We start from the raw sequence: 15,760 nt of genomic DNA, 5'->3' as shown, positions 1-15,760 counted from the left end.
TGAATGACATTATTGATAAGTTGCCAGAGAGTCATCGGGAACCCTTCAAGGCCATCATTCAGGAGTCACAACTGGTGGCAAAAACATCACTGCAGTTGGCCTTCCATGCCGCCGACATGGCAGCCAGATCCACAGCTGTGGTGATGAAACAAAGTGTCATGGTTCCACTTATCAGTATTCCCGAAGGAGGTGCAGACCACAGTGGAGGACGTGAAGCTCTTTGTTGAGAGACCACCCCTTCCCTCCACACCTTAAAGGATTCCAGGGCCACCTCAGGTCACTGAGAATCTATATGCTGGTACAAAAGAGATCTTGTGGCCCCCAATCCCAACACAGACCTTATTCATCTCAGTTCCTTTCACAGCACCATTATGAGCTACAAAGAAAAAAAGGAAAAATCCCAAAACATAAGCCATCTGGTCCACAATCTTCAACCCAGCCCCTGCCTCTCAGCACCACTTTTGATGGGCAGGTTGAGGCACCACAAGACCACTCCCCATTGCCATCTGTGACCATACACCCATTTGGCAGGGTTCCAAAATGCCTGGAAACGCATAATGTTGAACAGATGGGTCCTAGAGATCGTCTGATCCAGGTACTCCATCCACTTCGCCTCTCTACAACACTCTACCCCATCACTCTTCAGGGACCCTTCTCATGAGAATCTGCTGCAACAGGAGATAATCGACTCCTCCAGTTAGGTGCTATAGAACCAGTTCCTCACATCTACAAGGCAAGGGTTCTATTCTTGTTACTTCCTAATACCCAAAAGGGACGGAGGTTGGAGACCCATACTGGACCTCAGAGCTCTCAACAAGTTTGTCAAAGCTTAGAAGTTCAAGATGGTCACCTTATTGACGACCATTCCATCTCTGGAACAGGGAGACTGGTTTTCAGGACTTGACTTACAGGACGTCTACTTTCACATTTCAATAATACCATCTCACAGACGATTTCTCAGATTCATTCTGGGATACGCCATTACCAATACAGAGTCCTCCCCTTCAGACCCTCATCGGTCCTTATTCTCTCAATGGTAGCCACTCATACGTTCACAAGGGATAATGATCTACCCTTACCTGGATGATTGTCTCCTCAGAGCCCGATCGCTCCAGGAGGCTCATTGAGCCATCAACACTACTATACATTTGTTTACAGAACTGGGCTTTCATATCAACACCCAGAAGTTGACCCTCATGCTAGTGCAACACCTGCAATTCATGGGGCTCGACCTGGATGCTCTGTAGGCCAAACGTTCCTACCTCAGCACAGGTTCCTTTCCCTGGTCTCACTCATAGACACGACTTAGTGCAGTCCTCCAGTACCAGCCAGACTCTGCCTCCAACTGTTGGGGTATGTGGCAGTGGGCACGGTTGTGATACTGTACGCCAGACTCCACATGCAATGCCTCCAACTATGATTCAGTTCAGTTTACAGGCTGAACAAAGACAGTCTGGACAAACCCCTGTCACTACCTACCATGATCAAAAACTCCTTGGACTGGTGGAAGAACCTAGCCAATGTATGTGAAGGAATCCCCTTCTCACGGAGGTCACCATGATCTCTCCCTACTACTGATGCATCTCTTAGCTATTGGTCACCTGTGACAATATCTCTACACATCAGTCTCCTCAAACTAAGAGTGGTCAGGCATGTCTTCACCTATTTCCTCTCATTGATAGCAGGATCACATACAAAGATCCTAACAGACAACATAGCCTGCATATACTATATTTGCCAGGGAGAGGCCAGGTCACCCTCCCTATGCACAGAAGCAATGAAATTATGGAATTGGTGCATCTCTCACATCACCATCTTGTCCATGGCTTCCCTCCTGGGCCCACAGAACTTGATAGCGGATGACCTCAGTTGCAAATTCATGCACAATCACAAGTGAGAGATGCACCCATCAGTACTCCATGACTTTTTCACATGATGGGGAACACCATCCACAGACCTTGAACAAGAAGTGGCCATGCTACTGCTCAAGGACAGCACTCTCTGGGCGATGCCCTTCTTTATGCCTTTCCTCCATTTCCTCTACTGCCAAAGGGACTAAGCTTATGTTCCTGATTGCTCCTACTTGGCTAAGATAGACCTGGTACCTTACTTGACACAGCTCGCAATGTGGCTTCCAATCTCCCTTCCAACAATTCCACATCTCCTCTCGCAAGATAAAGGGTGTACCCTACATCTCTACTTTGGGATTCTCTGCTTCAAAGCATGGCTCCTGCATAGTTGCAGCATCTAGAAAGTTGATGTTCAAAGGAAGTACAAGAGGTTCTAATACACAGTAGAAAGTCCTCCACATGACCTTTATAGTTAGTATTGTCCCTAAGCTCTCTTAGGGTCCATCTAGCAGCTTTCACAGCTTTTCAGTAACCTATAGAAGGGTACTCAGTACTATCACACCCAACCACTAAAAGCTTCCTTAAGGGTATAATAAACTTCTTCCCTCAATCTCAACTCCTACCCTCTCGTGGGACCTAAACCTGGTACTGGAAGGGCTGACTAGGCCCCACTTTGAACCCATGGCCACTGTGACGCTGCACTCCATATAATTTTGTGAAAATATGCTAACGTGTGTGAATATAATGTAAATGGAATATGCTTCATGCAAAAAGTCTCTTGTAAAGTATCATTACAAAGCTTATAATCTACTGAGTGTGGTCATCCTACTTGTATAAATGTTTCATTCTTGTATCTGAAACCAGAAATATAAAATATAACTCTGATGTCCTATTGTAATATGCAAAGTGTGGGCCATTAATGGTGGTTTGGAATCTTGATGGCTCCCATCAACTAGGACAATTAGTTGTAAAGGGCTTTGTTTACTTGCAAGCCTTCCTGTGAGTCAGGCCAGGAGCAATGCAGGCTTGCGGGTCTCACAGGACATGTGACCATGTCATCTGGTACTGGAATCCATCTTAAAGTTGGTGCTTTTCCGTTTAGAAGGAGGGGTGGGGACCGAGAGAGACAAAAGATTCCTGGCTTGTGCCAAAGCTATATAAAGGGGTGGAACAGAACAAAAGAGGTTCAAGTCATGAGAAATCCCCTAGTTACCACTTGAGCTGGAGCTAACAAGAACTGTACCAGGGGAAAGGATTGGGCCCAGACTAGGAAGGCATCCAGTCTGTGAAAGAAGCTTATTGGAACATCTCTGAGGGTGAGATTTTATCTGTAATCAGTTTCTTAATGTATTAGGCTTAGACTTGCATGTTTTTTGTTTTATTTTGCTTGGTAACTTACTTTGTTCTGTCTGTATTACTTGGAACCACTTAAATCCTACCTTTTATACTTAATAAAATCACTTTTGCTTGTTAATTAACCCAGAGTAAGTAATTAATACCTGGGGGAGCAAACAGCTGTGCATTTCTCTCTGTGTTATTGAGAGTGAACAATTTTATGAGTTTACCCTGATTAAGCTTTATACAGAGTAAAACGGATTTATTTGGGGTTTGGATCCCATTGGGAGCTCAGGGTCTGGATGCTGGAGACAGGAGCACTTCTTAAGCTGTTTTCAGTTAAGTCTGCACCTTTAGGGCATATGATTCAGACCCTGGGTGTGTGTTGCAGCATACTAGCATGTGTGGCTCAACAAGGCAGGGTTCTGGAGGCCCAAACTGGCAGAGAAAACGGGCTCAGAGGTAGTCTCAGCATATCAGGTGACAGTCTCAAGGGGGCTTCTGTGATCAAACCCGTCACAGCCACTTGTTCACTAACGTACCTATCAGTGAAAATAGCCTTTCTGATAGCAATTATCTCAGTTAGAAGAATAAGGGAGATAGCAGCTTTGATGGCACATCCCCCCTACACAGTATTCTTTCCAGACAAGGTTACAGTCAGGCCACATCCAAAATTGATCCCTAAGGTAACCACCCCTTTTCACATGAATCAGTCAATCCACCTTACAATCATCTACTGCAAGCCTCACCAAGACAATAAGGGAGGCTATAACTACATACCTTAGATGTTTGGAAAGCTCTAGCATTCTACAAAGGCCTTCAGGAAGTCCCCATGACTTTTCCTTTCTGTGGTGGAAAGATCCAAGAGCTCAGCAGTATCAGCCCAAAGACTCTGTAAGTGGGTCTCGAATTTCATCAGTGCTACCAAATTCGTAATGTGACACACACACACCTGACTTGATCCGGACATATTCCACAATATCGATCTCCTCATTTGTTGCTTTTTTCAAGGATGTCCCTGTCTCAGAAATCTGCAGAGCGGAGACATGAACGTCAGGCCACATCTTGCAGAATACTATGCGATCACTTTGGATTCTGCCTCTGATGCCATGTTTGGCTCCACAATACTGTCATCTCTAACTGACCCCACTCTGAAGTCCCAGACGTCGAAAAGGGATACTGGTCAGGAGTCATATGCACAGGAGCACCCATAGGGACACTACTTGAAGAAGTTACTCACCTGATGCAGTAATGATGGTTCTTCGAAGATGTGTCCCCCTATGGGTGCTCCACAACCTGCCCTTCTTCCCTCTGCTTCAGAGTTCTCGTTATCATTCCATAGTAAAGAAGGAACTGAGGACGGTTACCCCCCACATGCTGGCTAGTCTCATGGAGCAGCACACCCAATGGATGCTGCTACCAAAGTTCTCCAATCAGCAATGCAGGGACTCAGACATATCTACAGTGGAGCACCCATAAGGACACACATCTCAAAGAACCATCGTTACTGTGTAAGGTGAATGACTTCTTCTGTGTCAGAGATCTTCAGTGAAAGAGATCCTCCATATGTAAGAAAAACCTTTAAAACACTTTCATCTTTTCTCAGTCAAGTGACTTATTAGTGCATCTGTTTAGCTAATGGTACTGCAACCAGCAGTTTTCAAATTCAGCCATTATTTTCATTCCAAACCTTGTACAAAGCAAAAGGAGAGAGCCTCTGAGGGAAACAGCCTGGTATCTGAGGAGTTTGAGTTCCCAGAGGTGGAAGTAGGACATATTGAACCTCTCAGCAGACAGCCTAAAAGGGAAAGCCCCACACTGTGGGTGACCCAGACTGAGAGAGTTCTGTAGTCTCAGGTCCATTTTTCCTCATCTTTCCTCTATCACCTGCAAAGGACTTCTCTACTGCTGGAGACAGCAACAGCTGACCTCTGTGGGCTAGCAAACCCTTCTTATACGATAGTGACCTGAACAAAAAGTTCTTGTGTGCTTATCTACTGGCAGGGCAGAATTATACCCAAGTGTCTGGACTGGCTTAGAGGATATGAAAGAGAAACTTAACTGAGTATGGAAAACTCTGTTTAAACTGCCATCTACTTTATATCCTTCCTTTTGAATGTTAAAAACATTTTTTCAAATTTTTGCCTTACACCTTAAAGACACTCATTTACCTTACTTAACAAATTTAGACCACTTGAGCATTTATAGGTAGATAAATTGCACATGTTAAAATATAGAAATTTTAAACTTTCCTAGACACACTCTGAAGTAAATACGACCCCTTGATGACTGACCCAGTTTTAGTCTTTGCTACTGAGTTATTGAAACAAATATTTTCCCCCTCGGATAACATATTAATTTCATGTAAAGAAGTTTTTTTTATTTATTTTTCTTTCTTTTTCACGATTTTTTTTTAGCAATAAATATTTAGTTCTTCTTGACTTCTTCTTATTTTGTAGATTGCACCAGTAGAAAATGACAATAACTATGATGAACTCAAAAGAGATGCTAAGATGTGTTTATCACTAATGTCTCAGGGATTGCTATATCCTCAACAAGTGCCTTTGGTACTCCAGGTGCTAAAACAAGTAAGTTTGATCTACATTGTTTAAATGAATGCATCTCACTTTAAAACCTGTTGAGCTTGTTATTAATACTAGGTAACTTGTTAACAATTATGAAACAAAGTATTTCTTATTTCCTGACAGTGCTACATGTACAAAGGTCTTCTGCAGTCTGTATAGTGATACTGTTGCCAGTATAACTACTTTATTCGTTCATTTCTATATTGAAGTGGCATACATATCACCAAAAGCATGATGAATGTTTAAGTACTTAGTTAAACTCTTGATTGCAGTATACCAGCCAAAAAGTCAGCACTAAAAAATGCTGACTGCTTTTGCTTTGTAATAAGTTCCATGTTAGTGTTTGGCCATCAGGAACAATAATCTGGAACAGAATGAACTTTGTAAATTGGCTTTTGTATCGGCTTCCAATTTTTATTTATTTATTTATCGAATGATTGATTGATTGCCAAGCAGAAATACATACTAATAAAGTATTGGAATCTTTATAAAGAAAGGATTGTTTGTTCACTAAAAATTATACCCAGTATTTGAAAGTATAGTTATCTTAAGCAGAAAAATATTTAATTTACATTTATGAGTATAAATCCTGTAAAGGGAAAACACACATGAATGTTATGAAAGTTTCACATTTTGTTTCTAACAGAATACTATCACAAAAAAGCTTGGTTCCCAGTTTTATTTTTTTAATTGTCAAATATTTGACCCAGATGGGGTGTAAAATTTATTTTAAGAAATAAAAATAAGTAAGGGTTTAGTAACAAGATGGCTTAAAATAAAAATGTCACTTTGAAAGGGACATAGTTAAGACTAAGATTTAGTCATGAGTATTTTTAGTAAAAGTCATGGACAGGTCACAGGCAATAAACAAAAATTCACGACCCTGTGACGTGTCCATGACTTGTACTATATACCCCTGATTTAATCTTGGGGGGTTCTAGGGGCACTGCTGGTGCTGGGAGAGGGCTCTGGCGACCTCTGTGGCAGACTCGCAGCCTTAGACGTCAGGAACTGGAACGCTGTTCTATCTCAGAACAAGTTGAAATGTAGTTTCAGAATGCAACATGTTTTCTTGAGTCCCCCTCCTATTTTTTGTGATTTTACAATGTATTTTTCTGCTAAAATGTATGTCTGTCCCACTTATAACTTTGTGAAAGACCCAACAAATGAAAAGGAAAACAGACTATACAGAGAAATGGAGAAACTGATTGTATACAAAGTGCTATCAAGTGCCCAAAGTAAAAAAAAAATGAGCAAATAGATTTTTTCCTTGAATCTTTCAACCTTCCTCTACTCTAGAAAAATCATCCATTGCTGAAAATGGGTGTCAGCAAGGGATGCAGTCAAAGAGGTGGTACCATTTCAACTTTCAGCCATTGCTTACATCTTTTGTCAGTAACAAGCCCTTTTTTCATAGTTCAAGTCCACTATACAGACAATTGCAATGCAAAGTTGAGCATAACTAACCTTTTTGACCACTTGGAAAAGGTTGGTATCTGAGGTCATGAACATATCGGAAGGTGTGATCTGTTTAGTTTCTCAGTTCTGTATCCAGTACTACAAATATTAAGTATTTAGATGCTTTTGAAATTTAGCCTAAAAGAACATAAAACAAAACAAAGCTAACTAACTCTAAGGAGGGAAACAACTTTTATGAGTAACTTGCTACAGTAGTACAAAAGGTATAAGTAATGGGGTATGACAATATTTAGAATAAATCAAATGGCTTGTCTACATGCGCTTGTTTTTAATTCTGTTTAATCTTTGTTGCTTTACAGACAGCAAGAAGCAGTTCTTGGCATGCAAAGTACACAATACTGACCTACCTCCAAACTATGGTATTTTATAACCTCTTTATCATCCTCAACAATGAAGAAGCAGTCAATGACATAAGGTGGTTGGTTATAAAGCTTTTGGAGGATGAACAGCTTGAGGTAAACATGAAGTTACACCTATTCCCATGTATTTTGACTTTCAGTGAAAGACATTGAATGTGAATAAAAGAAGCAGAACTGAAGTTTTTTATATTTATCTTTATATATCTAGTTTCTCGCCTCTTACTGTGTAACTTCACACAAAGAATAGAAAGTTTTCCATATTTAGCACTAATAGAAAATGCATTTGTTTAATTTCTTGAATATATTGAAAATGCTAACTTGTATAGAATTGCATTCTATATAAAATCCTACTTTCAACAGGAAAACAAAATTATTTCAGAAGGCATTTCATTAGCAATAATCAAATGGCACAAGCCTCACAATGATTTCTACCCTGTTTTAAATACAATTGGAACAGAGATAGTATCTTTACAGTACTGAGAACATCATAATTATTAGTAGAAAACCCAACCTTCACATTTAAAATGCATTTCTACTCTAAAATCTGATTATGTAAAAATAACACTTTCTTACTCAGCAGGTGGTTCCTGTGTGTAGTATCAGGGGGTAGCCGTGTTAGTCTGTATCCACAAAAACAACAAGTAGTCCGGTGGCACCTTAAAGACTAACAGGTTGTGATATAGCACGGCCAGAGAGCAGCAGGAGAGTGATGGATGGGAGATATGTATGCCCCAGGATGATGAGAGCCTTATTCCCTGTAGAGGGAAGAGAGGCTGCTACAGATTAATTAGAGCACCTGAAACCAAGTAAGCCAATTAGAGAACCTGAAGCCAGTCACCTGATAAAAACCCCTGTTTCAATCAGACAGTTGGAGGAGTTGAAGCAGAGTAGTTTGGTGTTGGAGTGGAGAACAGGTTGGAGAAGTGCTGTGGCGGGCCAGAAGACCGAGACCCTAGGTAAAGGGAAACCCAGCTCGTGCAGAGCAGAGGGAGTCTACAGACACAAGGGGTTGGGAGAAACTTGGCCCAAGCGGAGAGAGGGCAGGAAGCTCCACAAGCTGAAGGGCCGGAGGGAGAAGTAGCCCAGGGGAAGGAATCGCTAGCTCAAGTGGTTCACAATTATCCCTAGGGCCCCTGGGCTGGGACCCAGAGTAGGGGATGGGCCCAGGTCCATCCCTCTCCACTCCCCTTTTCTTGGGACACTAGTGGGACAGTTGATACCCCAGTTCAGGTGTGAGAAACGGCTCCCTGAACCCCCACAAGAGGAGAAAGCACGGGACCCATCATAATAGTCCCGGCAATTTGCTTTCGTGCATCTGAAGAAGTGAGATTTTTTACCCACGAAAGCTTATGCCCAAATAAATCTGTTAGTCTTTAAGGTGCCACCGGACTCCTTGATGTATCTATGTGTATTCATTCACATCAGCTGATTATAGTGACAAAAGTAAGTTTTTTACTACATTTCACTTAAGTTGGCAATACTGTCTCTGCAGTATTATGAGCAAGTGAACTGGATTCTGTCTAGGCTCATACATCAGAAGTAAGTTCCTATTGCAGAACCAAATTCTGCCCTCGGTTGTGATTGTCTTCAGTAGAGTAGCACAGATATAATTTGAAGACAATGGAGTTGCACACATCTGAGGGCAGAATTTGTCTTGCAGAACTGTTATTACTGGTGTGATACATGAGTAAGTTAAAAAACAAAAACAAAAAACCCAAGCCTGACTCAGATTCTAGGTTGAGTCTGCAGGACTGACTGTTAGAAGAAACTTTTTTTTAACCTTGTAAATGGAAAAAATTTGCTATGGAAGCCACTGAAATATAGAAACATAACTTCACAATGGGCTTTTTATAAAGTTTCTTTTCAGAGTAGAAATGTACTTTATCTTCCATTTATCACCACTGTTGAAATAATTGTTAGTTTTGTGTCTTTGAGAGATTATTGGTGTTACTAGGATTTTCCAGAAGTATAATCAGACTGAGGCCAGGTCTACACTACGAAGTTAAGTTGACATCAAGCCTCTGATTTAAGCAAGCTGATCTTGCATGTCAGCATTACGCTCATTGTGTTGGTGGAGTGCATCCTCACTATCAGGGTTTGTATCGACACACGGAGCGCTGCACTGTGGGTAGCTATCCCACTTTCGTCCCTCCCTCAAATCAGCGGCAGACAAACCGAGCCTTTTTTGCATCTTTGTTCGTAAACCTAGGTTACCCACACGGATGCGTAGCACGATAAGCATAGACCCTGCTCTGTTGTACACTGTTGTTGTGAGCATTACAAACACCTTGCGCCTTATCATGCAGTATATACATAGCCAATACAGGAGCTGCCACGCGGAGCAGTGTGATGCCATGCAACCAACCCTGCTGGAAGGCATAGAGCAGAGCAATTCACCGTTGCTGTTGACAGTCACGCAACACCTTGACAGGGTTGAGTGCCATTTCTGGACCCAGAAAACAAGCACTTACTGGTGGGGCCGCATTGTTATGCAGCTATGGGAAGACAAGCAATGGCTGCAGAACTTTTGATTCTGTAAGGCCACTTTCCAGGAACTGTGTGAAGAGCTTTCCTCAGCCATGAAGCATAGCAATACTAAAATGAGAGCTGCTCTGACAGTGGATAAGCGAGTGGCGATAGCTGTGTGGAAGCTTGCAGTGCCAGACTGCTACCAGTCAATGGAGCACCAATTTGGAGTGGATAAATCTACCATGTGATCTGTTGTGATCCAAGTTTTTGCAGGGCCATTAACAGACTTCTGCTAAGAAAGATAGTGACTCTGGGCAACATGCAGGACGTAGTGGATTGTTTTTCACTATGGGGTTCCCTAACTGCTGTGGGGCGATAGACAGAACGCATATCCTTATGTTGGCACCAGACCACCTTCCCAAAGAGTACATAAGCTGAAAGGGGGACTTCTCAATGGTGTTACAAGAGCTGGTGGATCACGGGTGGTTTCATCGACTTCAACATGGGATAGTCGGGAAAGGTGCCTGACGCAACTATATTTAGGAACACAGATCTGTTCAGAAAGTTGCAAGCAGAGACTTTCTTTCCAGACTGCAAAATAACCATTGGTGATGTTGAAATGCCAATCGTGATCCTGGGAGATCCAGCCTACCCCTTACTCCCATGGCGTATGAAGCCGTACACAGGCAGCCTGGACAGTGATAAGGACCGATTCAACCAACGGTTGAGCAAGTGCAGAATGGTGATCAAATGTGCCTTTGGACATTTAAAGGTCACTGGTGTTGTTTGCTTACTAGATTAGACCTCAGTGAAAGCAATATCCCCATTGTTGTTGCTGCCTGCTGTGTGCTCAATAATATCTGTGAAACAAAGTGAGAAAAGTTTCTGCCGGGGTGGGGTTTGAGGCAGATTGTCTGGCAGCCAATTTTGAGCAGCCAGACACATTGAGGGGCTTTGTGTCTCCATGAGGCTTTGAAAACCAGTTTCAGCAACGAGCCAGAGTAATGTGACACTTGTGTGTTGTTTCTTACCAAACCGCCCCCTCCATTGCATTTTCTCCCCTGTAAACTCCACCCCCACCAAACTCCACCCCCACCAACCACTGTGTGTTGAATGAATAAAGAGCCTATTCTCCTCAATCCCTTAAGTTTTATTATGCACACAAACACACAGAGACAGCTAAGAAAAGTAAGATAACCTGGGACAAAAGGGCTGATAACACTGGGGGGGGCGTGGGAGGGGGAGGACAAGGAAAGTTTGCTTACAGATGCACTGCAATAACAATCAAAGATGTGGGAATGGGCGCCTCCTGGTCCTTGTACCCTCCCCTGGTGTTGAGTGCCACGGATACCAAACTCCCCACCCCTCCCACCTCATAGGACGGTTGGGGGAGGAGGATGTAGACTTGGGTGCTGATGGCAGCAAGTTCAGCATAAGGACTCTAGCATCCATCTGCCTTTCTTGAGCCTTAACATGTCTGATTGCTCCGTCCTAATCTGCAGCATCTCTTTCTGTGTGACACGCTCTTATTCCCTGCATGCTGTCCTGTCCATGTCCAGGTTCTAAGACAGTGTAATTGTCCATGCTCTGAGCTCTGTCTTACCGCTCTCAGAGGCGCGCATTAACTCATTGAACATGTCCTCCCGAGTCGTCTTTTTCTGCCTTGTAATCTGGGAAAGTCTTTGCCACGATGTGGAGGATGCGCCGACGGACAAGATTTCAGCTGCAAGGAATGCAAAGCACAAGGGTAGTATTGACAATGCATACATTGTTTCTGATGCAAGGTTAATTTTTTTATTAAAAAAATACCCCTCAGTACACTTCACTGCAAACTGCAATGTAATCACAGCTGCTAGCTCTTGCAAGAGTCGGTTTGCTGCTCCAGCCATGGTGAGTACGGCCACAAGGAATGGCGAGAAGTGTTGTGCTGCTGCTTTTGTGATACTTCCTTGAGATCACAGAGTGGAACTTGAGAAAAGCCTCCTTTCCCTTAGCAACCTGGATGATGCTTGAGGACAGGCACCAGTATAAAACTCCCCAAATAGTTGGGTTTTTTTTTACCAAAGTGACACCGGTGGGGAAGGGAGATAAACAGGAAGCCACCACACATACCCTTTTTTTTTTTCTTCCAATGCTGCTTGCAATATGTGGTGATCCCTTCCAACTACAAGCACAGCACATTTGGAAAAGCATTGCTGTGTGAACCAGATTTCACTGTGGGGTGGGGAGTGGGAGGAGGGATAGTGAATTACTTGTTGAATTGTTTGCGCTTAAGGGCTAGCACTGAAAACTTCCTCCGTTTCCCCTAGGTGACCCTATATGATATCACTCTCCTGAGGGTAACAGAGGTGGCAAGGGAGCAGATGCTGCAATCGTCTGGGTACAAACCTGGTCCTTATGCTGCAATGATGTGTGCTGCAATGATACCAGCAGAGTTAGTACTGGAGTGGCATGGGAAAGCGTCCTACCGTGGTGGATGAAATAAGGCAGCCTTTCCCAGAAACCTTCTGCAAAGGATTGCAGCATACAGTACCTCCATGAAAGCTTCCTAGAGCTCTCCATGGAGGATTCCCGGGCCATCTACCTGCACACAAACAGTTTTTTTTCAGAGAGCGCTTTCTGCATAGCTGGCGTGGCCACCGATACCCACTACACCTATTTTTTTGTTCAGATTAAACATAAAAAGTAATAACGTTACCCCTACATTTTGATTGGCAGTGTGTAGTCACCAAAGTTGCCTACTCTGATATCATGCTCTGCCACCATTTGGTCCCGTGAAGGGATGGGCTCCAAGGTTAAAAACATTCTTGGCCATCAGGGAGAATAGATCCTCCACTTTCCTGTCAACAATGTCCTCGCCGTTGTTGCTTGAGGTCACCTGGGGCTCCTGGGAGGTATCCACAGAGCGTTTTGGGGTAGTGGTGGGGTCGCTGCTGAGAATCACATGCAGCTCCTCATAAAAGCGGCATGTCTGTGGGAAAGAACCAGAACGACTGTTCGTCCCCTTGTCTTCTGGTATGCTTGTCAAAGCTCCTTTATTTTCATGCAGTACTGCTGCATTTCCCTTCTCCTCCATGCTCTGCGCAATCTTGGCATAGATGTCAGCTTTTCTTCTGCTAGATCGGAGCTCTGCCTGGACCAACTATTCTTCCCACACAGCAATAAGATCCATCACCTCCTGTGTACTACATGCTGGAGTGCCTTTGCGGCCTTGAGTCTCCATGAGCTCTCCACACGATCTCTCCATGCTGATCAAACAGGAAATGAAAAATCAAAAGTTCCTGGGGCTTTAACTCCTGGAAGCCAATTCATTCAAATTACACAACGCAGTGTCTACACTATCTCCATGTTGTCGCATGGATGTCAGATCAAGCACTACACCTCTCACAGAGGTGGAGCACAGAGGTTGATTTTATGGACCCCTTAGGTCGGTGAAAGGGACTGGGTAGTGTAGACATAACACAGCCTATGTCGACCTAAGTTTGTAGTGTAGACCAGGCCTGAGTCAAATCTAGTCAAAGGACTGAATTTTCAGACTCAAAATTAATCTTTCTTCTTCAAGTGCTTGCTCATGTCCATTCCAATGTAGGTGTGTGCTCACCCCGAGCACCGCTGCTGGAAAGTTTTTCCCTCAGTGGTATCCATTTTGTCAGGTCTGGTGTCTCCTGGAGTCATGCTCTCATATCACTAGTATATAGGGCCTGGCCACACCCTCAGTTCCTTCTTACTGCCCATGACAGTCGCTGGAACTGATGCTTGTCCTTGTGTTTTTCCTGCAAGGACCTCTCTCTGTTGACTTTGTTGATTATCTATAAATAGTTCTTAATCTTGAGTTTCAGTTAGTTAGTAGCGGACCCCACTTAGCGGGGTTAGCCCTTCCCCGGCACTGGGTATGCCTCAGTCCCCGTGGTTCAAGCTTGTGTGTTTTGGCATAAGCCGATGCTGGTTAGTGACTTGCATTCCAGCTGCCTCAAGTGTCTAGGGGAGGTTCATGTTCAGGAGTGTTTCAGGATTTGCAAGAGCTTCAGGCCCAGAATGAAGGAGGACAGGGACACTAGAATCAAGTTCTTCCTTATAGAGGCAGCACTTGGTCCCCCTTCGGAGCTGAGCCATGTTGACCCAACACTGAATACTTTCACTTCAGTAAGAAGTGCCCTGCTGTCTCTAAGGGTGATACAGTGCCATTCCACTATGGGCTGGGACTCCTAGCATTGACACTCCTCTCCAGTGCCATGGAAGACAACTCTGGCACAGGACTCTCAACACTGCTTTCGATCACCAACACCAAGTAAGAATCAGAGAAAAATTGATTTGGGAGCGTTCCCCAACCTTCAGGTCTGCAGGGCATATTGATGCTGACAGAGTGCGACTCGTGCCCGGCCATTCGGAGACACCAGCAGTGTGTAAGGTACTGTTGACTCCAGCCCGAGAAAGGCACCATTGAATCCAGCACCTTTGGACTCTCCACCAAAAGTGAGTCATCGGAGTTCAACAGCCCTGACGCTACCATCCACACCGGAGGCGTTTGAGGCAACGAGGGAGTTAATGTCAATCCCAGTACCACGATCTCCCATCATTTGGGAGCTAACACTGGCAGCACCAGAGGCGAGGGCTGCCGCAGTACCAAGACTCCAGGTACCATCAAAGGGCAAGCCGGCCATGATGTCACAGCATCGGTCAACTCCCTTCCGGCACCATTCTCCTACAGGAGCAGACCCCACTCCAATCGGAAATATCCAGTGGCTGAGATAAATCAGGATATCCTGCCAACATCTTGGTCACCAGTGCAGTGGTAGATGCCACTACAGTGGCCATTCTTGAATCTCTGGACTTTTCAGCCAGTCCAGGGTCCACAGTCCAGAGGTCGTACTCTGTTGTATGAGTTAAGAGCTCCCTCACCAGCTACCTTGGAGCAAGGACCAAGCATTGGTGCCGAGCCTGGTACCGAACTGCAAAACCCAGCACCACAGGACCCAGCCACTGCAGAGGGCAAGGAACAAGGCCCCTACTGATACAGGCATCCTCATCCTCCCCCCAATGAGTTGGTGGCAGGGACAAGTATGAAACCTTCCCAGGACCACTACAGGGTATACCAGGAGCTCCTCAGGAGCATAGCCTGGTGGAGCAGATCTCTGAATCTTTCCATGCCCTGGTAGACATCTTAGCAGCTTCAGGGCCATCGCGGGTGGCTCTGCCTTGGAACGATACCATTATGGACCCCATCAAGGCCTTATGGCAGACTCCTGCGTTTCGCCAACCTACTGCAAAGAGGATGGAGAGAAAGTACTTTGTCCCTCCCAAAGGGTACGAATTTCTGTACACACATGCCCCACCAGGCTTTTTGGTTGTTTCAGTGGTAAATGAGCGTGAGCACCAAAGTCAGCAAGGGCCGACTCCCAAGGCCAGAGATGCCAAAAAACTAGACTTTTTTGGCAGGAAGGTGTACTGAACTGGCAGCCTTTAGCTCAGCAAGCCCTCCTGAGTCAATATGATTTCAACTCCTGGAGTGCAATAGTGAAATTCAAGGAGCTTTTGCCTCAGGAGTCATGAGACGAGTTCTCAGCCCTAGATTTAGAGGGGAAATCGGTGGCAAGGAAGTCCCCTTCAGGCAGCTTTGGATGTGGCAGACTCTTCAGCCCAATCCATGGCATCAGCTGTGATCATGAGAAGAAGCTCATGGCTT

General features: G+C 44.3%; 1 protein-coding gene across 3 annotated transcripts in view; it reads left to right on the top strand.

Annotated features, from left to right (window-relative positions):
* The window catches only part of PSME4 (proteasome activator subunit 4), a 241,970-nt gene that overhangs the window by 205,793 nt on the left and 20,417 nt on the right, over positions 1 to 15,760 (top strand). For all 3 annotated transcript variants that reach the window (XM_050951719.1, XM_050951720.1, XM_050951721.1), the window contains 2 exons: positions 5,645 to 5,773; positions 7,549 to 7,704. In XM_050951719.1, coding sequence (XP_050807676.1) covers positions 5,645 to 5,773; positions 7,549 to 7,704 — 285 coding nt within the window. The remainder of the gene's footprint in view (positions 1 to 5,644; positions 5,774 to 7,548; positions 7,705 to 15,760) is intronic.

Source organism: Gopherus flavomarginatus, chromosome 4, assembly GCF_025201925.1.
Source record: "Gopherus flavomarginatus isolate rGopFla2 chromosome 4, rGopFla2.mat.asm, whole genome shotgun sequence".
NCBI classification, from domain to species: Eukaryota; Metazoa; Chordata; order Testudines; family Testudinidae; genus Gopherus; species Gopherus flavomarginatus.
This window is presented reverse-complemented; position numbering and strand designations above follow the sequence as displayed.